We start from the raw sequence: 27927 nt of genomic DNA, 5'->3' as shown, positions 1-27927 counted from the left end.
AACAAATGGTCTTAAAATACAATTCTTGCTTGCTTGCAATGTAATCGGACGTATTTCCAAGAGCAAATATTTGAACCTGGCTATATATACATATCCCCCAAATCTCTTCCCTACTGAAATGACACCTCATTTAGTAGCTGGCCTTCACTTCAGTACTTCACTGCAGGTACTGAGAAACATTTATTTCATTAAACCATATATAAGTGGCCTACCCATCATGGAATTTTGAATGTAGCATAAATCAGTGGTGTGATGTTTTACAGTTGTCTGTATTTCAATGCATGCAGACAATGGGCAGGTTCTCATGATCCCTGCAATGCAAGTGAAATGGGGAAATGCCTATTAATGTGGTGCACATGCTCTTGATTTCTGGTCACAACCTGGAAATTTTCGTTGATATCAAGTTGGCACCATGCCATTCTGACATTTAATGGAGATAGTTAATCTACTATTTGATTTATGGTTGTCGAACTACATTAAATGGACTGGTGTGGTGCCAACCTGACATCAATGAACATTTCTGGGTTCTTACAATTGAAATTCAGGAGCGCATGAACTACATTAACCTCAAATTTCCCATGTAGCCAGCATGGTGGTGATCACAAGAACTCACCCAAAGACACTGCTCTTGTATGTGATTGTACTGGGGCTCAAAAAGGGCATATATGTGTTCATACATATCTTATGTATGAATGGTCTTAGGGCACATAATGGTGTTATCAATGCTTGAATTACCTGGGAACAGAAAAGGCTTAGCTCTCTTCGCTACTGGCTAAAATCCAGACTAAGTTCCTCACTATTACTATTCAGAAGTTACTCTAAAGGACTACTTAATGTTAATAGGACTGCTCTGGAGTAATTTAGTTTAGCTGTCAGCAACTGTCTTTAGAAGATTTGGCATGATTTGGCTAAAATTCAGGGATGGGTTTTATAGATTTCATTCAGAGTCCCGTCCAGTTCCTCCATAATCTGCTCTCTAGATAGTCTACTGCTAAAGTAAGCTAAGGTATGTGTCAGCTCCTAGGCAGGAGACCTTTCAGGTATAAAGTACTGTGAGCTTCTCAAAAGAAATGCAAGATATTGAAGCTAGCCTAGCAGTTTAAACCTCCTTTATTCTTGCTTAGGAAATCCTCTGTACACTGTTTCAAAACTCATCATCTTAGCTTTAATACAAAAACAAGGGCAGAGCATATACAGTATACAATAATCTTCTGTTTGATAATAATTCCATTTGAAACAATATTCTTTGACACCATGATTTTTTTTAAACCTTACAAACCCTACAAAAGTCCACAACAGATACAGAATACTGGTCAAAAGCACACATTTAAAAACATACAAAAAGAGCACATTTTCATGGTCAGCAATAATGCCAGATATTAATCTTCTCTCTTGCTTAGCAGGCACCATGTTATATTGTGATACATCTTCCTGAGTAGACATTCGTGAACAATTGCCATGCAAAATATTATCATTAGGCACCACAAGAAATGGCTTGTATTTTTCATTGACTGTAGTAGTAATCTTGGCCATAGACATCATACCCGTGACCTTTGTAGTAGCTATACTCGTCCTCATATGTTCTGAAAGTGTCCCCTCGGGGATACCCATTCTCATGGCCACGGTAATCTGTTTGAGTCTCGTATCCATTTTCGTACCCAGTGGTGGTGGTTGTATCATAAGCCCATGGATCTTCGGTGGCAGTGTCATATTGCTCCTCATTTCCAGGGGTGCTCTCATAGGGCCACTGTTCTTCCGTGGTGGTTTCATATTGCTCCTGATACACTGCAGTAGGGATAGCAGTGGTGACCAGGGTAGTTGGAGCAGCGGTGGTGGCTCCGTTTTCCTCATTGCCTTCCTCTTCCTCCTCTCCGTTGCCCCCATTCCCATTCTCTTCTGCAGTACTGTTTGTGCTCGTGCCATTGAAGCCGCTCCCGTTCTCATCCACTTTCTCTTCCTCTTTCTCCTCCTCCTCCTCCTCCTCTTCTTCCTCATTTTCATCACTATCTTCCTCTTCCTTTCCACCCTTTTCTGGAGCTTTGTCCTTTTCACCTCCTTTCCCAGGTTTCTCAACAGGCTCTTTTTTTACTGGCACCTGCATTAACGCATTAAAAACCATGTGAGAAAAGGTTTTTTAAAAAAAGATGAAGGTGAACAAAAGCAATCAACTAAGGATTTTAAAACTAGGGACAAATCCTAAGAACTTTACCTATAAATTGTTATATCATTATATGTGATCCCAAACAATTGTAGCTATGAATAGCCTGAGCACCTAAATGTGACTTGGTAACTCAAAGGTTTTCTAATAGTAAATTGTTCTACATAAAAATTATTCTGGAAAACAGGATATTGATCCCCAGAATCAAATATTGTACAAATAAAGTTCAGAAAAATATGAACAAACATCATAAATAAACACACAATCCTGCAATAAGTGAAGTCCTTAACGCTAAACTGTTTCTGTTTAGATTGTGAGCCCTTTTGAGACAGGGATCCATCTTATTTATTTATTGTGTCTCTGTGTAAACTGCCCTGAGCCATTTTTGGAAGGGCGGTATAGAAACCAGCCAACCAACCAACCAACCAACCAAACAAACAAACTGAATCCCCATTTAATCATTATACAATTTATTTTATTTTATTTTATTTTCTCATATATATATATATATATATATATATATATATATATATATATATATATGAGAAAATCATATATATATATATATAATTTATTTTATTTTATTTTCTCATATATATATATTATTTTCTCATATATATATATGAGAATATATATTTTATATTCTCATATATACACACTTTTTCTTCTGAGGAGCCCAGAGCATGGTACATGGTTATGTTTATCCTCATGACAACCCTGTGAAGTAGATGTGGCAGTGTAATAAGCAATAGGCTCAGAGTCACCCAGTGAGTTTTATGGCTGAATGGGTATTTGAACTCAGGTCTCCCCAGTCCTAATCCAAAACTCTGCCCACTACACCACACCTGCTCTCCAGACCTTCCAATGACTTAATATTTTAATTCTATCATGCAAAAAGCAGGTGTGGCTCATCAGCTCTCCTCCGGGGGGGGGGGTGGCCGGCAGCTGCTTTAAGGTAAACGGAGCCGGTGCTCCATGCCGCCCAGCAGCCCCCATGGCAGGGAATCGCCTCTGCCACTCACCTGGCTCCTGCGGCCTCCTCCGTTTACCCTAAAGCAGCCGCCTCCCCCCCCCCCCCCGGAGAGCTGACGAGCTGCGCCTGGCAAAAAGGTAAGGACTTGATCTCTTCTCACTTAAAGCTCGCACTCCCTTTCCCCCTCCCCGCAGCACTGAACAGGTGCTCGAACCACGGCTCATGAACACCCCTAGCAGCCACTGTGTCTGGATTGCCTCTGTCCCTTGACAATTGAATAAATAACTATAAACCGAATAAATAAAAAATAATAATAATCTACTAGCAAGAACTTCTGCTTGGCAAGGATCGCTGATTGTTATTAGAGTTTACAGGTCTCCTATACCTGGCCACCCAGATATTTCTCCTCCCCCTGCAGTCACATGTGCACGGCTGAGATGCATGTCTAGGCATGTTTACACTAGAGTAAATCCTGTTTATTTAATGGATCTACTTGATTGCAGTCTTTGGGGCCAAGCCCCAAAGTGGCTCTGAGGTCCAGTATGGCAGATTCTCCTGTACTTGCTTCTTGGCTGGTATCTCTGCCTCTGAAGGGGATGATTCAAAGGAACAGACTGCTGAAAGAAGATGGGGACCTGTACAGCTGATCATAGGAGTACAAGAAGTCAACAAATACCTGCTTAGGAGGTTTGCCATTAGCAACACCATTCTTGCCTCCAGCACCTTTGCCCGTGGGAGCATCTGTAGTGACTTCTTCAGTTTCACTCTCTTTTCCACCTCCATTTTCTCCTTCATTGGACTGCCCCTATAGAAATATTAATCACCAATAGATCATTTCAACTTCAAACGTCATTTCAGTTCCAGGAGATACAGTACATTACACCCAAGTCTTTGCTATCTTAAAGGTTTATAGAATGGGCTGTGCCTCTTCTCTTTTCATACTGAATTTCTTTTTAAAAATCACAGATAGCCGTGTTGGTCCTTTAGGAAAAAATCCAAAAGCCACAATCAAGTAATAAATTTATCAGGGCCGACTCAAAAAAGGCACATCTTAAGCAAGTTTTTAGGTTCTTCAGAACTTTTCACCATTCAGCAGAGGGATTTTGAAACTGGAGGAAAATGGTGTCTGCCATCTGAAGATGGGACTTTATTCGGGGGTGGGGGTTACATGCAGTGTTCCTTCTAACAGGGTTTCCCAGATGTTGTTGACTACATCTCCCAGAATCCTCAGCTGCAATAGCATTTGCTTGGGGATTCTGGGAGCCGTAGTCAACAATATCTGAGAATCCTTGTTAGAGGGAACACTGGTTACATGCCCTGTTGTATTGATTTCATTACCTAGTGTACCACCTGAAAATAATCTCTACCTTTACTAATATGGATTTTGGAATGTGCTCCCTGCTGTAATAAGAGCCTTCCCATTTCCAATAGCTTTTAAAAACTCTCTGAAGATGCATTTATCCACCCAAGCTTTTTAAAATTACAATAGTGGTTTTAAACTGATTTAATGTTTTAATTTTTGTTTTGTTTTATGTTGTTGTAAACAGCCCATAGATGTAATTTTGGGGTGGTGTGCAAATATATCATATCATATCATATCATATCATATATCATATCAATGCTATTGTATTTCTCAACAACAGCTGGACTTTATAATTTCTAAAAATGGGAGAACAGCTAATATTGTCTCTTCTTCATTTCAGAAGCTCTGGTTGCAGCCTGAGAAAGTGTCTAACATTTAGTGGGACTAATCAACATGAGTCGGCCTTCCTCCTGCATACCTACCAGCATTTCCCCTTTTTCCCATTCTCTTAAAAGGGGAAATAGGGACATGTTGGCAGATAGGATCCTGTAAGTCAAGTCAAGTCAACTCGATTTTGACTCCTGGCATCCACAGAGCCCTGTGGTTTTCTTTGGTAGTATATAGGAGGGGTTTACCATTGCCTACTCCCACACAGTATGAGATTATCCCTTTCAGCATATTTCTATATCGCTGCTGCCCGATATAGGTACCAGCAGGGATTCGAACCGGCAACCTTCTGCTTGTTAGTCACACATTTTCCTCACCACGCCACCATGTTAAGACTGCTATAAGCTGTAGACTTTCAGGGCTATTTCACTATGTCCAGCTACCCCATTCCCCTTTTCATTTTGCATAACATCCAACCTGATGAAGAGTTCTATAGAATTTAAAAGCTTGCTTAAGATATTGCATCTTTTAATCTGTTATTTATCCTAATAAAGGTATGATTTGATTGTCGCTATTGTGTTTCTAATGTTTGTGGTAAAAGTATATCAGATCATTAAGAATATAGATAAGATAAGAAAGCTGCTCTTTTCTGCACTATATGAAGAAGAGCTCTGTAATATTCAACAACTTGAACTCTCACCAAAAGTTAGGAAATAAAAGGTATCAGCTTGCTGCCTTGAGTCTCTCAACAGAGGCAACAGGGTTGCCTTCTTCAGGGTGTATATGAATGAAAGAGAGTGGCACACACACTGGCAGGCAGTATGATCAAGGTAAAGTGTGCCGTTGAGTCAGTGTCCATTCCTGGCACCCACAGAGCCCTGTGGTTTTCTTTGGTAGAATACAGGAGGGGTTTACCATTGCCTCCTCCTGCACAGTATGAGATGATGCCTTTCAGCATCTTTCTATATCGCTCCTGCCCGATATAGACCTATACACTATTTTAAAAGGTGGATGCCATCCAAATAGTTCTGCACTAGTCCAGCGAACAAAGATGCACACATGCAAGAAGGTCATATAGTAAGCAGATGCCCAAAGTTGCTCACTCTCTTGCTCTTTTGGTCCTCTTGTGCAAGCTTTGTTCTTGCACAAGGATAGAGGATCACTTTGCATAATTCATTTTCCGATTGTGAACCCTTTTGGAACAGGGAACCATCTTCTATTTCTTGCTGCGTAAACGACTTTGAGAACTTTTTGCTGAAAGGTGGCATATAAATATTTGTAGCAGTAGTCGTAGTGACAACAAAAACAACAACAACAATAACTCCCTGCAACATATATGGACCAAGGATGAGATTTCACAGCAGGAGGCATGTGTGCAGTAGTGCAGTGTTAGTCTGGATACCAGCCAGTATATTCAAGATCGCATAAAATGGATTAGTTAACACATTTCAACTACCTTTTAAAAGAATGATAAAAGCTGAAACATTTCCCTTTTCTAATGTGTGGATTAGGATAATTATTATTTGTTCTAGGTAATGAATCCCTAACAAGAATGCAGTTTTATGAAGGCTTCCAAAAGTTTGCAGTGAGTGCTCAGAATGAAACTGAGGTTTGAACCGCACATTGGGAAGGCTCTCAAGTTTCTGTTGAACTGCTGCGAAGTAAGGAGGGAGCATTTTGCCATGGGGAGATGGCAAGTAGGGGGGCAGTCCTTAACTCTCCCCCTGCCTCTGTCTACAAACTCTTCCCCCAGCTGTTTTTCCTATTAATGATGCAGAAAACACAGATCCAGAATCCTGACTTGGAGGATTTGGAGGACTTAGAATCCTGACTTGGAGAAAAGCTGCGGGTGAAGAGAGGATTGCCAAAAAATAAAACAAAATGAACACCTTAGAAGCAAGAAGGGCTCAATGCCCATTTCCACTACGTTTGCCACTGGAAATCACCTCTGTATTCCACTGCTTGAAGTTGTTTAATACTGACCTGTGGTGCTGAGCTGCAACTCCCATTATCCCCAGCCACAGTAAATTGTAGCTGGGGATGATGGGAGTTGTAGTTCAGTAACACCTGGAGTACCACAGGTTGGGAACCCCTGTGTTAAATTATAGATGCACAGAAAAATTGTATAAAGTATACCCTGGTCTGTTATTAAATTGACTTATTTAAATGAACTGTAGCGAGAGAGATTAGAGTAGGACACTTTCTGCTGCAACTGCCATCAAATTATATTAATACTTCTTAATATTTAATATTTGAAGGATTCACTGAGGATCCTGATATTTGAAGGATTCACTGGGAAAGTGGATTTTAAGTCCTGGATAAACCTAGATCTCAGACATTTGCACTGGCATGGCTGCCCGTTATGCTGGCATAACCTGACTGCAACACTGGCAAAATGTGATTGCCCTGGCATCGCTGTTAGTCAGAATAAGCCAAGCACTTATGTGCTTCTACAACACTTCGTAGGGTCAAGTGGTTAAGGCACTTAAAATAAGATGTAATGTGATGCCAGTCAAAACCTAGGTTATTTTCCTCTCTGTTGAGAGGGCTTGCAAAATTGCATGGTGTGGCTGGCGACTTGGATAGCAATGAGAGGGCATCCTAACCTCTATAAAACAGCAATTATAGTGATTTGAGTTTATTTAAACATTGCTGAGGCTCTGCCTTTGTCAAGGCTGGGACATTGCCAAGACTGGAACCATGGAGCTGGAACTGAGACAAAAATGGCACTCTTTGCATGTTCAGAAACAACACCTTGATTTTGTACACAACTGGTAACATACAACCAGCTGATACAGGAGCCTTGAGTGAATCAGCATCATCCCAAGATACAGAAGTCTCCAGCTATCAGCTGCCATCATTTCTGACATCTGGAGAGGCATCTGGAGATCCAGTCCTCATGGCAGCACTGGAGGCCAGGCATTATTAAGAAGGATGGAAAGGCAAGTCATGTATACATAATCAAGGTGCTGCTTTTGGACATTCAACGGGTGCTTTTGTCATTCTTAGTTCCAATTCCATGGCAGTGGTGGAACAAGTCCCTGTCCAAAGAAGCCAAGCTTGGTACTAACTGAGCAATGAGGCACCTTTTGAGGTGATGATTCTCTTATTCAGCTGTCCCTTTCCAACCCCAGCACAGCACCCCTTTACTGGTTATTGGTGTCTATCTTATATTGCTTTCTAGATTGTAAGCCCTATAATTTCCATTATATTTCTATGTAAACTGCTTTGAGAACTTGTGTTGAAAAGCATCCATCATCCATTGATGATGATTAAACTTTTCAACAACAAAAAAGTTCTCAAAATGGTTTCCTTAGCAAAAGGAATAAGAAAATTGTTCCGCGTTGCCAAGGGGCTCACATTTTAGAAAGAAACACAAAGGACATCCCAGCAACACCCACTGGGAGGAAGACTATACTGGGTTGAATACGGACAGTTTTTTCCCCTAAGGGTATAAAGGTAAAGTTTTTCCCGTGAATCAATGTCGACTCCTGGCGACCACAGAGCCCTGTGGTTTTCTTTGGTATAATACAGGAGGAGTTTACCATTGCCTTCTCCCGCACAGTATGAGATGATGCCTTTCAGCATCTTCCTGTATCACTGCTGCTCGATATAGGTGTTTCCCATAGTCTAGGAAACATACCAGCAGGCATTTGAACCAGCAACCTCTTGCTCCCTAGGCAAGTCATTTCCCCACTGCGCCATTAGGTGGCTACCAGTCTAAAACACCATTTATTTACCACATATAAGAGAGCCACCACTTTAAAAGGTGAGTCTTTGCACAGTTAGCAGGGATTCCATTCACTGTGGCCTTGAAACTTACATCATATCATACCAATATATCATTGTATGACACTATGATATCATACCACAGGGACCATGGATATTGCAATCCCCAGCTTTTTGTGAAAACAGAGGCATTTACCATCATTGTCTCTGCAAATATTTAAATAGAAGTGACACACACAGATTCAACCCTGCCACTTAAGTTAGATGAATGCACTACTTTTTACATCAGACATGCTCAGGGGAAGGTTGATTTTTATTTTTGGTATTTTTTAGAAGACTCTGAGTAAGATATTTCCCACTGACTGGCAGATTCCACATTTTGCATGGGTGCCGAGGATGCTCTGGGCTGCCAGGAGCAGCCTCTTCTGTCCTTCTCCGGCTCCAACTCAACTCTGTTGAGTTGCCACATCTCCCAGTGCAGAATAACACAGTTCATTTAAGTAAATTACTTTTTTGAATCTGTCCATTACCTACTAAGCTTTTTAAAAATAAATAAATAAATAAATAAAACACACCTGGTTGGGTTCAGGGGGGAAACAATGAAGACTGGTAGCAAATCTGTCTGTGATCTGATTCCAACAAGCTAGGCAAACAAACACATTGTCGTGTGTACATGCTGCCATTTTGTTCATGTAATAGCTCACCTAATGTGACCATGGGGTTGAATGAATTCCTTCAGTGAAATTGGCCTCAATCCAGAGAAAGTTAGGCATGTCCAAGGGCCAGTTTATATATTAGCAGAATCAAGCAGTAGATTAAGACAATTTTAAAATCATATAAACATTTGTCAGTACCACTTTGGGCTGCAGATGAGGGTGGTTCATAGTATAACTGAATCCAGCGTGTGTGTGTGTGTATGTGTGTGTGAGAAGCCTTCCTACATAAAGAAAATTAACATGTCAGGAAGAAGGTCTAGCCTTCTTCTGCAGTGGTGACACCAGAACAAAAGTGGGGGGGGGGGCACAGAAGGGGCAAAGTGCATTTATGGGTGGCCAAATTATGTCCCACAAATTAGATTCCTGAAATGGGAATGGGTGGTAGTGGTGGCTGGGGGCAAGCCACTTTTCTGGAGGGGGTGCTTGTGTCTCCCCCACCCCCAAGCCACCCTTGTTCTTCTGACAGTTTAGCCTTCTCTTAGCATTTTCCCCTCCAAACATGTGAAGTTTGTTTGTTTATTTATTTATTTATTCAATTTCTATACCACCCTTCCAAAAATGGCTCAGGGCAGTTTACACAGAGAAATAATAAATAAATAAGATGGATCCCTGTCCCCAAAGGGCTCACAATCTAAAAAGAATCATAACATCGACACCAGCAACAGTCACTGGAGGTACTGTTCTGGGGGTGGATAGGGCCAGTTACTCTCCCACTGCTAAATAAAGAGAATCACCACATTAAAAGGTGCCTCTTTGCCAAGTTAGCAGGGGTTTACTCTGTTTACTCCCTAACTGGTAGGAGAAGCTTTAGCATTTGGTTCTCAGCCCCAATGCAATAAATAGGTCTCACTTAAGTCTCATTTAGTCAATGGGCTTTAGAAATACTTAATTTGGATTGTGCCCAAAGAAGCATCTACAACAAGACCCACTTCAGTCAGAAAATAAGCCCATCAGCACAGAAAGGGGCATTATGTCCACAGAGATGGAGGTCCTGACATAGGTCTGGGCCCTGGGGTATATTTACATCTTCTCCATATTTGTGTTTACCTCAGGATTGTGTTGGCCCCCTGAGAGCCGATATAATCTCCTGAGTAAATATGTATCTTAGTATACATGCTATTTGTATATTTACAAATATACAACACATATTTTACCTGAATAGTCTGTAACAGCTTCTTCAGTACCATTACGGTTTGTTGGGTCAATATGTGCTTAGACATTCGAGTATTTATAAAAATAAATGTTTGGCTTTATTTGAATGTCAAAATGACAAGTGTCCCACTATGTTCCATTGTACTTTCTGAGTAGATGTAGTCCATACCTGACAACTGCCCTTTTCTACCTCGGACAGCCATGGTTTTTTAAGAGATTCCCAGCCTTCTGGGGAGGCCCACCAAAATCCCAGTTTTGCCACCACTGCTGCCACCTCCCCCCTCTATCCAGCCAGACCTCCTTCCTTCCTTCCTTCCTCCTCCAGCAGCTCCAGCTGTGGATCTCATCGGAAGTCTTGCAAGAGTCTGAAGTTCCCTCTCATGAGACTTCTGACAAGACCTACAGATGGAGCCGGAGAAGGACAGAAGAGGAGGCTCCTGGCAGCCCAGAGCATCCTTCACCAGAAATGGACACAGCTGGCTTGTCTGCCTGAAGTTGAATTTCTGTACACTCCTGTTAAGATGAAGTTAATTACACTATTGGAAAATTGAGTGGACATCAGTGCATCCAGCTGTCTGATATGTGAATTTGCCTTCATTTATTGTGTAAAAGCAGGTGACGTTGTGTAGAGGAAAGCACACGTACATGTATGGTTCTGGAACATAGGAAGCTGCCATATACTGAGTCAGACCATTGGTCCATCTAGCTCAGTATTGTCTACACAGACTGGCAGTATTGTCTACACAGACTGGCTCTCTAAGGTTGCAGGCAGGAATCTCTCTCAGCCCTATCTTGGAGAAGCCAGGGAGGGAACTTGGAATCTTCCCAGAGCAGCGGCTCCATCCCCTCAGGGGAATATCTTCCAGTGCTCACACATCAAGTCTCCCATTCATATGCAACCAGGGCAGACTTTGCTTAGCTAAGGGGACAAGTCATGCTTGCTACCACAAGACCCGCTCTCCTCTCCTATTGGGTGCATCTGTGCCCAATATCAAAGCTCTAAAGCAAGCAATTCCATAAATAAACAAGGAGGGGATAACCACAAAAGGGAAATCCCATAACTTCCATTGCTAGCTCTGAGGAGGAGGACGGCACAGGCTCAGCACATTGGCTGCAGGGCAGGGCAAGGGGTGTGCACAGTGCTTTGGTGGGCAGCCAGAGCTGGCCATTGTGTCTCCTTTCTTCTCTACTGACGGCAGGCAGTCTGCCAGCCCACACTGGAGAGCTTCAGGGAGGCCAGCAGGGAGGCCTCTGGAAGGCCCGCACCCCCACCAACTAGCTGATACTAGTCAGGTGGGGGGAGCTGTAGCTGACAGCCTGCCCCAGTAGGGGGAGCCTTTCAATGGCAGGCAAGCCTCCTGACCCTGGCCAGCCCCATGCCCCTGGCACATGGAGCGCAGAGGAGGTGCCTCAGAGCCTGCACTACCTGGAGGCCAAGGAGGCAGGTGTGGGGCCTGTAGGAGCGCGGGGCTGGGAGCGATCGCCCTGGTCACCCTGCCCTAAGGACGGCCCTGTGTCTAACCAGCCCCCCAGCCCCCCATTTACTGTACATGTTATGTGGGGTGTGACAGTGTACACCCCATCCCATTCCTGGCCTGCCATCTCATAGCCTCATGATTGATCATGGAGGGGGGATTCATTCAAACTGCCCCTCACATGCAATTGCAATACTAGTGTAGAGTCCGTTTTTATCTGCTTGTTCTGGATGGGGTTACATTCCCCCAGAAGGAATGTGTGTGCATTCTGGGACTGAGTACTTCTGGATTCAAACCTCTCTCAGGTGCCAGGTTGAGGCAAAAGCCAGGAGTGCTTAATATCAGCTTCAGGCAGACAAGCCAGATGTGTCCATTTCTGGAGATAAATGGCCTTAAAACAGTAGTACAAATGCTGCTGGTAGCCTCTAGACTTGACTACTGCCATGTGCTTTATGTGGGGCTGCCTTTGTACACAGACCAGAAACTGCAGTTGGTACAAAATGTGGCAGCTAGAATCATCTCAAAGAGACCGTATTACACCTATATTAAGAGAACTACATTGGCTATCAATAAGGTTCCGGGCAAAATACAAAGTGCTGCTGGGTATTACCTCTAAAGCCCTAAACAGCTTAGTTTTTAAGAGAACGCCTTCTTTCTTATGAGCCCTGCTACCTACTGAGATCATCTGAAGAGCAGCGGAGAGGTCTGCCTGCAGTTGCCACCAGCTTGTCTGGTGGCTACTCAAGGATGGGTCTTCTCTGTTGCCACCCGAAACTTTGGAATGTGCTCCCTGTTGAAGTAAGAGCTTCTCCATTTCTGCAATTTTTTAAAAGTTGCTTAAAACACACTGATTCACTGCTTATTTAATTTGAAGTGGATTGGACAATCTCTTAATTTTTAATATTTTAAATATTTTGTTTCTAAAAACATCAGAAAAAGTCCTATAAGTGGCTTATTTCATGGCAGAAAATTACAAAAACTTCCGGAACTGAAGCCCCCACCCCCACTAACCATCATTCCACTCCCATGTGGAGGAATCTGCCCTTTGTCTTCATAAAGATCCTCTTTTCCCTCATCCTGATGATCACCTGGAATGACTTAGTATAGGGCTTTGGTATTGAGCACAGATGTAGGGCAGCATGTAGGGGAGAGCTCTGTGTATTTAGTATGAAGTGGATTGGACAATCCATTGATTTTTAATAATTTCCCCCCTACTGCAGTAAAACTGCCGGAAAGAGTTCTCTCTATCACACCTCATACTTCACACTTGTGAAAGTGGAGCTAACTGTAAATAGATGAATAAACAAACAATTTTTTTTTGTACTAAACATACTACGCTCAAGTTGGTTTGCAATCCAGAAGGTTTTGAGTGAGAACTGTGAAGCAAGGGGCATGTGTTGTGCTTTTAACTTTCCCCTTACAAATGCACTATATGTCCAAGCTGGTTGGACATGTCCAAACTCACTCACTCACTCTGTTTACACAATATGTCATCAGTCAGTATGATTCTGTAATCATATGAAGGAGGCCCTGCAAATGCTGATTTGCCCCCAGCCCTGCACCCCCCTAGGGACGGCCCAGGTGGGACGGTTTTGTCTGAACTACCCCATGAGCAAAATGGTATAGGCAATATTCTGATGCTCAGTTTTAAATGTACTTTATTAGGCTACCTGCATTTAGGTTCTTGCTGTTTTGTATGGATACCATCCACTCTCCTCCCCCTTGCCCTCCCCTCACCTTCCCTACTCCCACGTAGGGTACCTCACTTCAAAATCTTTGGCCACAGGCCTGCCATCTTCTTCCAGGATGACTGAAGAAGCCACAAGGTAAACTCAGCTACATTTTACTCAAGGTTTGTACAACTTGGATTACTTATCTTTCAAGAAGATAAGGATTACTTGGATTACTTATCTTTCAAGACCCCTGCTAACTGGGCAAAGAGGCACCTTTTACCATGGTGATTCTCTTTATTTAGCAGGGGGAGAGTAATTGGCCCTATCCACCCCCAGCACAATACTTCCAGTGACTGTTGCTGGGGTCCATCTTATGTTTCTTTTTAGAATGTGAGCCCTTTGGGGACAGGGTTCCATCTTATTTATTTGTTTGTTATTTTTCGGTGTAAACCGCCCTGAGCCATTTTTGGAAGGGCGGTATAGAAATTGAATTATTATTATTATTATTATTATTAAGAATACAAAGTCTGTAATACATTAGGATCATTTTATCTCCTGAGTATCCATGTGTGTCTAATACTTCACATTTTTAATCTCTGTCGTTAAGGCAAATGCAGCTTGTGAGCCACCAAACCTAATGCAGCTTACCAGCCATTTATGATTGCCTACTGGGGGTTCAGTGAACCTCCTGTTCTTGCTGTTTGCGTGGGATTGCAAAAAGAGAAGAGGTGTAAATTGCCTGAGTGGCCACAGTTCATGACTGGTGGGCTGTGGTCACAAGCTGTGAAGGCCTCCCTTAATTCAGGGGTTCTCAAACTTGGATCCCCAGATTTTGTTTGACTCCACCTCCGGCATGTAGGAAGGCACCGTCCGTGGCAGCCCCTAGGCACCCTAGCCACACCCCTTGTGTCTGACGTCAGGCACAGGGGGCATGTCCATATGCGGAAATGGGGCCACGCAGCCCTATTTGCAGGGCATTCCAGCCAGTGCTGAGTTCCCAGCCTGGCTGGGAATGTGTATCTCTGCCTTTTGAGGCAGAGAAAGACACTTCCAGCCATGCTGGAAACCCAGCACTGGCTGAAGCACCTTGCGAACGGGGCTGCACAGCCCCATTTCCGCCTATGGCCGCGCCCCCTGTGTTGGATGTCAGATGCAAGAGGCATGGCTAGGTTGGATGGGGCGGCTCCACAGGGAAAGGCAGCCGGGTTCTGTGGACCTGTCTGCACAATGGCAGAGGCTGGAGCTCCAGCTCCAGCTCCCATCATTCCCAGTCATAATGGTCAACAACTGGGGGCCCAAATTTGAGAACTTCTGCCTTAATTCATTCACAGATGTTCTTTTAAAGCACAAAAAACTTAAGAGCTGCCTACTCCCATATGAACCTGCCAGAGTCTTTTGATGGGATTCCAAGAATCTAATCTGTGGCTTGCCTTTAATCGAGATTGTTTTGGCAAGTTCCAGATACAAGGTCTTTTTGCTGGTGGCATCATTCCTCTGGAATGCACTCCCCAGAGAGATACAGCAGGCTCTTTTCAGTGAGTACTGTACTGTTTGGTGTTTAAAAAAGAAGAAGAAGAAGATTGCTCTCATATGGTATGTACTATGGTGGCTGGTTTAAATCTCTGCTATTGTAATTTGTTTGTCCTAATTGTTTTATCTTTGGCTGCATTCACACGTCACACAGAACCACAGGTCCAATGGACCTGTGGTTCCTCTCCTCCACCCCCAGCTCTCCTGTTGGCATTCAGACGACAGGGAAAGTTTCCTCTCTGCAGTCAGTAAGACTGCAGAGAGGAGGGGGATCTGGCTTTGTGGACTTCCTTTTTGCTTGAAGGACAACCCGCACAACCAATCACAGAGGGAGAGAGGGCACTTCCTCCTTCAACATCAGTCTGGCCAAATGCAGCCTCCTTTACTGCATTCAGATGTAACAGAGGCTCCATGGACCCTCAGTTTTGAGCAGCAAAACTCACTACAAGCTCGAATCATGCAACAGATGGGATCAAAGTTGCACGTGTTTGGATGTAATGGTAAGGAAACCTCAGGTTCCTGCAGCTCTGGTTCCCCATTGCATGTGAATGCAGCCTTTGTTTTTTGGTTTTTTAAAATTGTTTATTCCTAGCTGCCTTTAAGGTGTTTTATACAGGGGAGACAGGATGTAAGTCTCACAATAATAACTAAATAACATGAAAAGAACCCTTCTGGATCAGATCAGAACTTTACCTAGTCCCGTTCCCTGCTTCTCACAGTGGCCAACCAGATGTCTCTGAACAGCCCAGAAGCAGAGCAGGAAGACAGTAACCTCCTCCTCTGTCCCACTTAACTATTCCCAATCCTCCTCTACTCCCAATTAACTAGTTTTCAGAGGGACATTGGCTTACATCCAGAGCAATGGAGTGCTCGTGGAATGAGCAAATTTTAGGTAGCACAAGAAGTTAACTAAAGAATGGGGGTGTTATAGTGCTGCAGAGCTCTTTCACACAAGTTCCCATCAAAACAAAGGAGGTGTTTGCCTCATTTGTGCTGCACACAAGTATTGCACAACCAGAAGCATGCTTGCAGTGGTGCAAACTCCGGTCTTAGAACAATTAGCTAGCGGAACAGTTTTGTGCTTGCCCAACATCCTCCCACGAACGCTTTGTGCTCTGAATGTCAGCCACTGCATCTGACCTTGGAGGTTCAATGTAGCTATCATGTTTAACAGCCAGTTCTCCTCTGTCGAATCCCCTTTTGAAGCCATTAGAGAAAGTGGTCATAGCCCCAACGTGTAGCAGTGTCCTACTGATGAACAAAATATTATTAATGTTTCTCTGCAGGACTACAACACTTGGCGTGTTTGTATGAATGGACAAAAGCCAAATCTGTCTCTAAATACTTGGATCCTGAAAGTTTGCACTGTGCCTTCAACTGGTACTTCTTGTTTTGAGGACATGGAGCTTAAAAAATACTGCAGTCAACCAGAGTGGAAATTTGTGGGCAGTTAGTAATCCTCACCATGGATATTCACAGTCTATAAAAACAATCATGGCTATTTTTTATGCTCCTTGGTTTGTTTTGCCAGAGGCAAACAAGTTTCTTACCCCTTCTTGCTCTTCCTCCTCCTCTTCTGAACTATCACCACCAAAGCCTTCTTCAGATGAGTCACTGTTGGACTAAAAAGAGAGACCATTTGGAGGCATTTCCCGTATTTCAGTAATAAAATACCACTGAATGCTTACACACACGTAAGCAGTCAGCTTTTTGTGCTCTAGAACATTTAAGTGATTCCCACTTAAGTCAATGCAAACTATATAGTACTACAGAAACCTATCATTAGCCCTTCCTCTGATACACTTCGGAGAAATGAAGTATATACAGTCGGGAAACAGAGAAATTCACAACATCATTGGGTTCCTAAGGGAAACCGTTATTGCAGTGTTTGAATCACCCACCTATAAGCAAACTAGAGAGAGACAGAGATAGTGTGGCATCGTGCATTGTGTGTTGGCCTTGGACCGAGGCCTGAGTTCAGGTTTTTGTTTAGTATGAAGGTCACTGGGGTGAGTCTTAGCCAGTCACCATCTCTTAGCCTAATCTATCTCACCAGTTTGTTTTCAGGATAAAACAGGAGAATGCCCTTATATGTTGCTCTGAGCACCTAATAAATAAAGTAAGCAATAGCAGACAGCTAGGGCTGAGCTGAAATGCCCACCCTATTTGCAGGTAGCAAAAATGTGAGGGGATATCTGCATTTATTTATTAATTTATTTGATTGATTGATTGATTTGTATACCACCCTTCCAAAATGGCTCAGGGTGGTTTACAATTAAAACAAACCACTAAAACAGTAAAGAGCTAAAACAAATTAAAAAACAACATAACAATTAACAATTTAAAAACATTTTAAAACAACAATTAAACAATTACAGTGATTAAAAACCCCAAAATCAGGTTTTTAATTTTAAAATAACCCAGATATTAAAACCCCCAAAATTTAGGAAGCTGAGAAAGCTTGAGTGAAAAGATGGGTTTTCAGGTGTTTTTTGAAAATTGCCAGAGATGGGGAGGATCGTATCTCAGCAGGGAGCACATTCCACAATCTCGAGGCAGTGACCGAGAAGGGCCATCTCTGTGTAGCCACCAAACGAGTTGGCAGTAACTGGAGACGGACCTCCTCAGATCACCTCAATGGGTGGTGGGGCTCATAATGAAGAAGGCACTCTTTTAGATACCCAGATATGCAATACTTTGAGAAGCATGGAACTTACTGATGGGAGTTACAGCATCAGTGGTGCACGTAGATATTTTTGTAGCCCAGATCTGTAGATCTGGAGGGCCCCCCTGGGTTAGCCCCCCCAGTGAGGCCCTCTGTCACCCCACAATGCCCGCCCTGACCTGCACGGTGAGGCAATGACAGCAGCTAAGCCAATTATCCTGGGCTGGGCCTGGCTAGGCCTGGCTGATCAATCACAAAGCTCGTGCCTGCACAGTGTGAATGTCACAAGCGTGTGATGTCATATATTTGCTACGCAAGCATTGCAAGCATGTGGCATCACATTTGCAATGCTCGTGGGTCACACTGCAAGGGCACGAGCATTGAAAATACGTGTCGTCACACGTTTGCAATGCTCGTGGGTCACGCTGTGCAGATGCAAGTGGTGCGAGTAGCCAGGCAGGCCGGGCCAGGCCCAGTGCCTTAGTTGACACTGCTGGCCACAGACAGCCAAGTCCGCTTGGCTGTCAGCCCCCAACCTCCCACTGCAGAACAGAAGATTGGCCAGCGGGCATGGCAGGTGGGCCGCACATGATGTGGGGCAACCCCAGGAGCCATTTGGAGCCCCCCCTTCAATCCCGTGAGTACTGGACTTCAACGAACGCCCCTGGGTGTGTGTGAATGTGAAAACTGGCAGCGTGAAAAATGGTGGCCTCTGCAGGGAGTGCTGCTGCCACCATTGCCACAAAACTGTTGAAGCAAAAGGTGAAAGGAGTCAGTCCGTTTCAACCCCCCAAAAAAATCTGGCTGAAAGTTCTCCTTGGTGAACTTTCAGTCAAGCCTTGGCAGGCACTCATAAACCAATAGATAGATATAATATTGTAATAAAGATAAATTGGATGAAGATTCTGTAAGCTGCCTTGACTTGGTTGTGGAGTTGGTGTTGGTGTCTCCCAATCGGATAGTTCAGGGAAACATTAATGTTCACTTTGGAAACAAATTGTCAGGATCAGCTCAGGCGTTCATAGTGACCATGACAACTATGGGCCTATCCCAATTGGTCTTTGGACCAACGCACATTACTGGTCACACGCTCGATTTGGTTTTTTGCTCTTCTCAGAATGGTGTTCCATGGGTGGGGACTCCTGTGATTTCCACATTGTCATGGATGGACAACCTTCTGTTTAAGGTTAGACTCAAAGCCACCTCCCTCCTCTGCAGGGGTGAAGGACCTATTAGGATGGTTTGCCTGAAAAGGCTATTGGATCCAATAGGATTCCAAGATGTCTTGGAAGACTTTAAGATTGGTTCTGCTAGCAATTCTGTCGATGCCCTGGTTCAGACTTAATGAACTTACTAGGGTGGTAGATGATTGCCCCTAAGCACCCTATCTGAACTGCTTCTAAATTAGCCCCTTGATATATACAGAAGAACTATGGTGGCAAGGTAGATGGCTTGAGTGCAAGTGGAGAAAGACTCGGCTCAAATCTGACAGATTACAACACAGAGCGTATTTGAAGTTCTAGGCATGCAGCAAAGAAGCAATGTGTGCAGCAAAGAAGCAATTATTTTCTGCCCACATTGCTTCTGTAAACTCATGTCCAGCAGAGTTGCCTAGGGTTGTGAGAGGGCTAATACATGCCCTTCCTCCCTTGAATGAGAATTTGGATCCATCAGTTACCCATTGTGACATTTTTAATTAGTGTTTTGCAGATAAAATATCTTGTATTTGAGCTGAACTATTCTGCAGCTCCTGCAGAGCCTACAGTGGAGGTGTCTTTCAGCTCCTCTTGTATGGTTAAATTGGATCAGTTTCAGTTTGTGACTCCCAAGGATGTGGACAAGCTGCTGGGAAACTTACCCAAAGTATTTAAGAGAACACTTTCTTCTTCATGAACCCTGCCACCTATTCAGATCATCTGGCGAGGTCAGATTGCGGTTGCCACTGGCTTGGTGATGACTCAAAACTGGGCCTTTTCTAGGGTTGCCTTGGGACTTTGGAACACACTTCCTAACAAAATTAGAGCCTCCCCTTCTCTGGATGTTTCTAAGAAGGACCTGCAAACATACCTGTTTAATCGGGCTATTTGTTTATAGTTTTAAAGTTTAAGATTTTTGAGTTTTTATCTGTATTTTAAACTGATTTAATTGTGTTAATGTTTTAATGGTGTTTTTAGTTTGTGAACTGCCCAGGGACTTGCATGTGAGGTGCTATAAACATGTGATAAACAAATAAACAAATAAATTTGTTCCTCATTGCATCGTAAAAGAAATTACACCACCCAACATCCACTCTTCAATCAAAGAATTCGGAATGGCTTACAAAATGGTTGCCATGCAGGCTTCCATCTGTTTAGCTCATACAAAGCCAGACTTGCTTAGCTTCAGTAGTGGAGCAACATATGCCTTCAGACCCTAGTGCGATGGGCTGGATCATACTTTTCAGCTCACTTATCGAGCTCCACCTCGGTGATGCTCTCAATGCACAACTTTGACCAAGGTCAATGCCCTCCATCCTCTATGCAAACCAGAAATGTTGTAATAATGTTCTGCATCATAGACCAAAAAACGTTACTCATCCCAAGCAGTAGGGGTCAAATAGGCCTTACATTTAACAATCAGAAAATCGTCCAAACACCTACAGGTATTTGGGCTGTATGTCTATTGTCCTGACCAATTTAAATAGGAGACAAACAAAAGAGACATGAAAAGGGTTCTTCTCTGATGCCATGAAGCCATAGATTGGAACAGAAATATCCTTGTGTCCGAAAGACATGCCAAACCACTATCCTGCCAAGAAGCAAGACAGTTTTTAGCTTCTTATATGAGCCGTCCTTGAAAACATGTAATTAGCAGCTCCCTGTATCACTTTCTCACAGTCAAAAGAAGATGATAACAATGTGTCCATAAGAAATTGCTGCATATGTATTAAAATAGTGGCCAGTATCCTGACCATCCAAGTGCCAGTCTGAGTTCCTGATGAATGCAGGTGTTCATGCAGGTGGTAATGGTGGTGGTGAATTTCCACAACCTCCCCTTACCCTGGAAGTGCTGTGTGTCACAAGAAAATATGTCCCTGAAGGGTGCATGACTAACCCTCAGGGACATACTTTCGAGTGGCACAGAGAATGTTTGTGGGAAAGGGAGATCGTCAAAATTCACACATACACCTGATCATGCAAGTGCTGGTACAGTGTTTATGTTTGTCAAACCCATCAGCAGCACCTAGCACCAATGCTTCATTAAATAGGATGTTGGCCTGTGTATATAATAATTGCACCATCTTCTTGCACATTTAAGGTGGGGGTTAGAAGTAAAAGTAGCAAGAACTAGAATGCAGGGATGTGTGAGCCGGCTCGGCCAGTCCAAATTCGAACTGGACCGCCCCCTCCCCACAAAGCAGGATGCCAGTCCGAGTTCCGAGTTCTGTTTCAGAATTCTAAGAACCTAAGCACTATTGTACAATTATTCATTGACACTAAAAGGTCCTCTAGCTCAACTTCTGCACTACTCTCTGTATCACATCTTTAAAATCAATGTTAGCATTTTTAAATTTATTTTCTAGCTTTGGAGCTTATTCCATTTTTTAAAAAGAGATTGTATTTACCTGAAATCTTTTCATGGGTGGGTAGAAGTAGGGATATCTAAAAAGGAAATTTCTAAATCTGTTTTTGAATACCTATCAGAAAGAAAGAAAGAAAAATCAACAGTTGAATTTAAAGAAGATATCAGCACATATTTAAAACTGAAATAATATGATGACATTGACAGTATACCGCATTTTCTTCTGAATCTGCTGCCTTAAATCTTCTTCTGAAGTTTTTTACCTACAAGGGAAGGGAAAAAACAGCTTAGAGTGTTGTTTTCTTTCTGTAGTTGCTTATCTGGGTTAGGGTGCAAACTTCAGTGGCTGCTGAGAAGTACAGCTTCTCTGAATAGTACTGTGTTTCTTTCTCCCCTGCTTTTTGGTTTGTGTGATGATTATTTTTGTTGGTGGACAGCACTAGAGAGCCACTGCCCATAATCTTGGGGGCAGAGTACACCATGGGGGGTGGGGGGCTCAGTGCAGGACTTTGGCCCAGGGTTCCTTGAAACCTAATTGCACCAGCACTACATAATTTCCACAATGTTCCAGATTCATTCTCTAAAACCTCAGTTTAAAAGGAACCCTTCAAGGGAACTAGTAGGACCAGCAGAGACCCTCATCATAGATCTGGGAGAACTGCTTCAGAATAGACAGTGAGGTCGTTCACACAACTGGGCAGGTGGGACAGCGGGCGGGGAAGCTGGTTAAACTCACCTTCACCCCAGATGACTGCGGCCATGTTGCTAGGAGCACGTACTGCGCTCCCGGATGAGCAGAGCTGAGTGGCACAGCACACAACTCCGGAGGCTGGGACGATGCATCCCAGCCCTCAGGGATGCCACAATGCACCATGTGACATGTGTAATGCATTGGGGGATTTCCTCAGGAGCTGGGCACAATAGACACCCATCTCTGTGTGCCGCTGGGCTGGAAGCAGCCTGAGCTTGCACACTAGCAGGTAGTCTGGGTTACAGGGGTGTGCACAAAACTGATTTGCCTGGTTTGGTTCAAGTCTGAACTGGACTTAAACCAAACTAGGCATGTTTGGTTTTGAGCCCCCCAAACAACACCCCCGCCCAGCTTGGCTCAAATTTGATTTGCGGGTTCTAAAGGGTTTTGTTTTTTTTTCTAATTTAAACACTCACTGCCAGATCTGGTGGCCTTGGGGGCTTCTGCCATGGCTGGGGTGTGTCTCTGCCATTTACCCCTCCCCCCACTGGTTCCCCCAGTTTTCCAATTGATGTTTTGGCCTGCTTTGCGGCTGTTCTGGCCCTTTCTCCGGTGGCGGTGGCCATTTTGGAGGCTGCCACACATGCACCCTGGCCATTGTGCTCTCCCAGGTTACGCAGTCCTAGGCTATTTAGAGCTTTAAAGGTAATTACCAGCACTTATCGACAGCCTCCCAGGTAATCCAGCTGTAGGCTATTTAGGGCTTTAAAGGGAATTACCAGCACTTCATCTTTTGCCCAGAGACATATCCACACTCTCCCAGGCAGGGGCTTAGCGGTCATTGAGCGAATGGGTTCAAAGAACCCGAGCTACCATGCCCTAGGGCTGTGCCAGTGCCCCAGCCACACCCCTGCATCTGATTTCAGATGCAGGCGGTATGGCAATGTTAGCAAATGGGGCCCCGTGCCCTGTTTGGAAGTAACATTCAGCCAGCGCCACATTTGTAGTCTGCTTGGGATGGTTTCTCCCTGCTTGCAAGGGAGAGGCTTTCCCAGTCAGGTTGGGAGCCCAGCGCTGTCTGAAACTTCTCAAAAACGGAGCCACGTGAGAATTTCAATTAGTGCTGGGCTCCCAGCCTGGTTAGGATCTCTTTTCCCTTGAGAGGTGTTCCTAGCTAGGCTAGGAGCCCAGCACTGGCTCAAAATCGGCTCCAGACTTGTCAGTGCCAAAAAAGGAAGGGGCTCCCACCACTGCTGGAGCAAACTCGGGGACAGATAAGTCTATGGCATCGTGCACAGCAGGGCCCCGACAAAGTCTCTCCAAGAAACTCCGAAGACCAGTCTGACTGCTGCATTTTGAACTACCTGAAGTTTCTAGACTACATACAAAGGCAGCCCCACATAGATCACATTGCAGTAGTCAAGCCTAGAAGTTACCAATGAGTGCACCACAGTTTTGAGATAATTATATTCAAGGCAGCTGACATGTCAACCAACGTTGAGAGAAAACGCTCCTGGCCATAGTCTCAACCTGAGATGCCAGGGTGAGGCCTGGGCCCAAGAAGCACCCCCAAACCTTTGGGAGGAGTGCATCCCCATCCAGAACAGGAAGTCCTTCCACATCCCTCAAATTATGACCCCTTATCATGTGTACCTCCATCTTGTTTAGATTAAGTTTCAATTTATTATCCCTCATCCATCTCATTACCGCATTGGGGGGAGACCATGCCATTTCCTGCTAAGGGTGTGATGGGGACATAGATTGTCATTAGCATATTGATAACCCCCTGCTCCAAATCCCCTTGATGAGCTCAAGTTAACTATTTTTCATGCTCCAGTTGATGCCCCAGTTGATGTGTGGGAGGGGTGGCAAGCTCTCACTTAGAAAATTAGTACCTCTCCACCTGCCCCCCATTTCTGTTTCAGAAATCTAGTATTGGGACATAGCTCACCCATCCAGACATGCACTTTGCTCCTCCGGTGCCCCTCTTAATTTTTTTATCTGGTGCCACAATGGCAGTCATCTATGCACATAACTGATATGGATACAGATGTACAGATACAGATACGGCGAATATTTATATACCGCTTTTCAACTAAAGTTCCCAAAGTGGTTTACATATCTATAAATAAATTAATAAAGTTGGCCAAATTTTCCAAATCTGAATCCGAATCGATTTGGATTTTTAAAAAGGGTCCCAGGACAAAAAGAGTGGGTGGTGGTGGTAGTGTCCAATGGGTGGAAGCTACCACCCAAATTTCAAAGGAATTAGGCAAAGGGCTGATTTTTTTGTGTGATTTTTTTTTAAAGTTTACACATCTTTAAGAATTTTCCCATAGGGAATAATGGGGATTCCAGCAAATGTATCGATTCAATTCAAGGGGAAAGGGATGACCCAGAGCAGAGTGTGGTGGGTGGTAGTGCCCAATGGGGGCAGGGAAACTTCCAGAATTATTTCAAAGGAATTGGGCAAAGGGCTGATCTTTTGTGGTTGAAGTTTACGTGTCTTTAAGATTTCTCCCATAGGGAATAATGGAGGTTTCAGCAGCCCCATAATTCCACTTGGGGGGTACTGGGGTTGTCCAGAGTGAGGGGTTGTGTAGTGCACATAGGGTGCCAACCACCCCCATACCCACAAGCCTGTGGGTTACTGGGTTTTGTTGTTTCTCAGGTGTTCATTGTAGATTCTCTGGTAGCATATGAGATTTTCAGTGAAAAACAAGAATCCACTCTCATATGCTACCAGAGAATCTACACTCAGAATACCACAGAAACAGCAGAACCCAGCACCCCATGGGCTAGCAACCCTTCCCCTGGCCAATGTGGGGTCAGTAAAGAGTGGGAAGAAGCAAAAGAGCCAATGGGGAACAAGGAGGGAATTGTCAGCAGGTCAGCCCATGATTTAGGTCACCGATCAGAAGGCTGGAAGGGTGGGAAATTCAAAGAGATGTCAAACACAAAATGGAGACTGACTCAGAGATCACTACAAAATGGAGGTCCGAAACAACAAAACGTTTTGTAGCCAAAACAGGGACGTTTTGTTTTGTATACAAAACGTTTGGATCTGGAAAATGGGTGTTTTGTTTTGTCTACAAAACACCCGAAACAGACTGTTTTGGATACAAAACGTTTTGTATCCGAAACGTTTCGCACATCCCTACTATCCTCATCATCTCACTGAATTGAGGGCCACTAGTTGTTATGTGGGGCTATACTGAAGACTAAAACTGAACAGGGGCAATTGTAGGTATTACATTTATATTATAGAGAGGGCCAAAAAGCAGGATATAGATCTGGAAATGAATGAATGAGCAAATGAATGAATGAACAAGCAGACAGGTGCAGTAAATGCAAATTCTGATTTGTCATATGTGGGGATATAGCTCAGTGGTGAAGCATCCGCTTTTGAATGCAGAAAGCCCGAGGTTCAATCCCTGGCATCTCCAGATGTTACTGGCAATATAGAGTGTTTATTTCTGGTTAACTATAGTTAGCCTAAGCAACGCCATCTTAAGTTGTCTGCATAGAAAGCTGTTCCTGTCAGCCTGCGCATAGACTGCTGACGCCGCCTTAATCGCTTTCCCACGGCACTCTCAATAGCCTCTTCACGTTCCCTTGTTACTTTCATGCCTGTTGTAACAATCCAAGAAGACACTGGACCTTTCCCAGGGCCCAGTGATTGGGGCAGGAATGGCTAATTTAGAGACAAGAGTTTAGCCTAGTAGGGAGGGCTGCATACCTATGTTACTTCTAAGACTCTTTTGTAATGCTGAAATACTGCTCTTGTAATGTGCTGATGGTCAACCTAGCCAGGATGGTGCTATTGCTTGAGGTTGCCATTTTGTGTCTGTACCCTAAAAAAAGGCTGATGCAAACACCATTTTAGGCTGCTCTGTATTTCTGGGAACCTATTCCTCAGAGCTGCACTTTGCAAAGTAAACTAAGTTTTCCTTAAGAAGCCTGTCTCCTCTGATGCTTGAATAATTGGGCGATCACACACCAGGCAAGCTCAGACATTACCTGATAACACAGGTAGGTCTGGGAAAAGACCCCTGTCTGAGACCCTGGAGAACTGCTGCCTATTAGTACGGGCAATACGGACCTTGATGGACCAATGGTCTAACTCACTATAAGGCAGCTTCCTATGCTCCTATGTAATACTGCCTGAAACGACTTTTTTAAAAATATCAACACTGATGAAGATATCTGCTTCACTCAGCAAGGTGAGTTCTTGATTGACTGACCAACTGAGTTAAAGAATGCATCAGTTACCTTTCCACATACAAAAGAGCTGAAAGGGACTTACAGCTATGAAACTTACAGAGAATAAATGAAAATGGTAACAATAATTAATAATTAAAATATACTGTCAAAAATGATCAGCAATACAATGAGGCTGGATAGCAACAGTTGGACAGCAGTTGAAATACAGTTAAACAGCAACAGAGTGGAGCCTTTCAACGCTGCACAAGTGAACCATTACAGTTAATCGAGTGGTAAGTAAAGAATTGTTATTTGTACTCACTGAGAAGGCACAAGCTACTCCCAGGAGGCAGACAAAGATTAGTGCTGTCCTCATTTTTCTGACTTCTGGAAATGAAAAGAAGGGAAATCATTTGTTAACCATCTATATAGGAAGGCTGATGCATCACGCTGGCTTTCACTCATAAAGGTAAAGGTAAAGGGTGCCATCGTCAAGTCGATCTCGACTCCTGGTGCCCACAGAGCCCCGTGGTTTTCTTTGGTAAAATACAGAAGGGGTTTACCATTACCTCCTCCCACGCAGCATGAGGAGGTAATGGCTTTCAGCATCTTCCTGTATCGCTGCTGCCCAATATAGTACCAGCGGGAATTTGAACCGGCAACCTTCTGCTTGTTAATAAAGCTTTTCTCTGCTGTGCCACTTAAGGTGGCTCATACAAGTAGTATAAGTGAAGTATTTCTATGAGTACAGTATCAGCTTTTGAATGCTGTACTATATAAACTGATTGTCATGTTTAATTGGCTTGTACAATGAACTCTGATCGACAAGTGAGGTCAATATTTTTCACGGTTATTTTGAAGGAAAAGTCTCAAGCATACATAGAAAAACTAGGGCTGATGTGATTATTTATTTGTTTGTTTAAAATATGCCTATTCTTTCCCTCTAGCACACTGTTGCTCAGGTTGCCTTACAATAAAACAAAATAGATCACAATAAAAACAATGACAATAAAATGCAATAAAAGCAACAATAAAACACAATAAAATATAATGAAACATGATAAATGTAAGAATAGAAGACAGCAGCAGGTAATATAGGAAACAGACAGGAAAAAGCAGCAATCAGGAAATAAATAATTAGAACTGGAGACCTAATTACAGCCATTTTGTTTTGTTTTTTTAAGCTTCTTTGAAAAGGAGGGTTTTCAAGTTCCTTTTAAAACAAATCAAAGAGGGATTACAGAACTCTCAAACAGGGGTTGCAGAAATCTCAGTCAGCTAATTGTATTTATTATAGTCAATTAATTAATTTAGTAAATTAATTATACAATTTTAGTCAATTAATTAATACTGCATATATTTGCATATCATCCGGGATAATGATACCTCTGAAGAAAAAAGCATACTGGTGTTTTGATGATTCATTTGTGTGTTGTCCTCTCTCAGAATTCTCTAAGAAGAACATTTCCTCTTTTTCTTCACAAATGCCTCTTCTAAGAGCCAAACTACACAAGAATGCATGTTTTGAAGAAGCACTTACACCTGGAAGTGTGATACACAGTGAGTGGGGGTTAGTACTTTCTTCCAGAGGCATTTGTGGCCCAGAAAATCATTGCCCCCACCTCTCAAGCAGCAATTTGCTGCCAAAGTGGTAATTTGCAGCATCAGGATCCTGGATCAGAGATTGCTGTGTGTGTGTTTTTTTGTTTGT

At 43.4% G+C, this 27927-nt stretch overlaps 1 protein-coding gene across 1 annotated transcript; it reads right to left on the bottom strand.

Annotated features, from left to right (window-relative positions):
* Window positions 1-1092: 1092 nt before the first annotated feature.
* On the bottom strand, window positions 1093-26616 carry IBSP (integrin binding sialoprotein). Its single transcript, XM_053257348.1, has 6 exons — window positions 26539-26616; window positions 21535-21585; window positions 21366-21437; window positions 16647-16718; window positions 3808-3930; window positions 1093-2095 (listed from the first exon to the last, which is right to left on the bottom strand). Exons 1-6 carry the CDS (start codon window positions 26590-26592, stop codon window positions 1505-1507), a joined length of 963 nt encoding a protein of 320 aa, XP_053113323.1. The 5' UTR covers window positions 26593-26616; the 3' UTR covers window positions 1093-1504.
* Window positions 26617-27927: the final 1311 nt, after the last annotated feature.

Source organism: Hemicordylus capensis, chromosome 5 (genome assembly GCF_027244095.1).
Source record: "Hemicordylus capensis ecotype Gifberg chromosome 5, rHemCap1.1.pri, whole genome shotgun sequence".
Lineage (NCBI taxonomy): Eukaryota > Metazoa > Chordata > Lepidosauria > Squamata > Cordylidae > Hemicordylus > Hemicordylus capensis.
The sequence above is the reverse complement of the archived record's forward strand: the minus strand, read 5'-3'. Positions and strand labels throughout refer to the sequence as shown.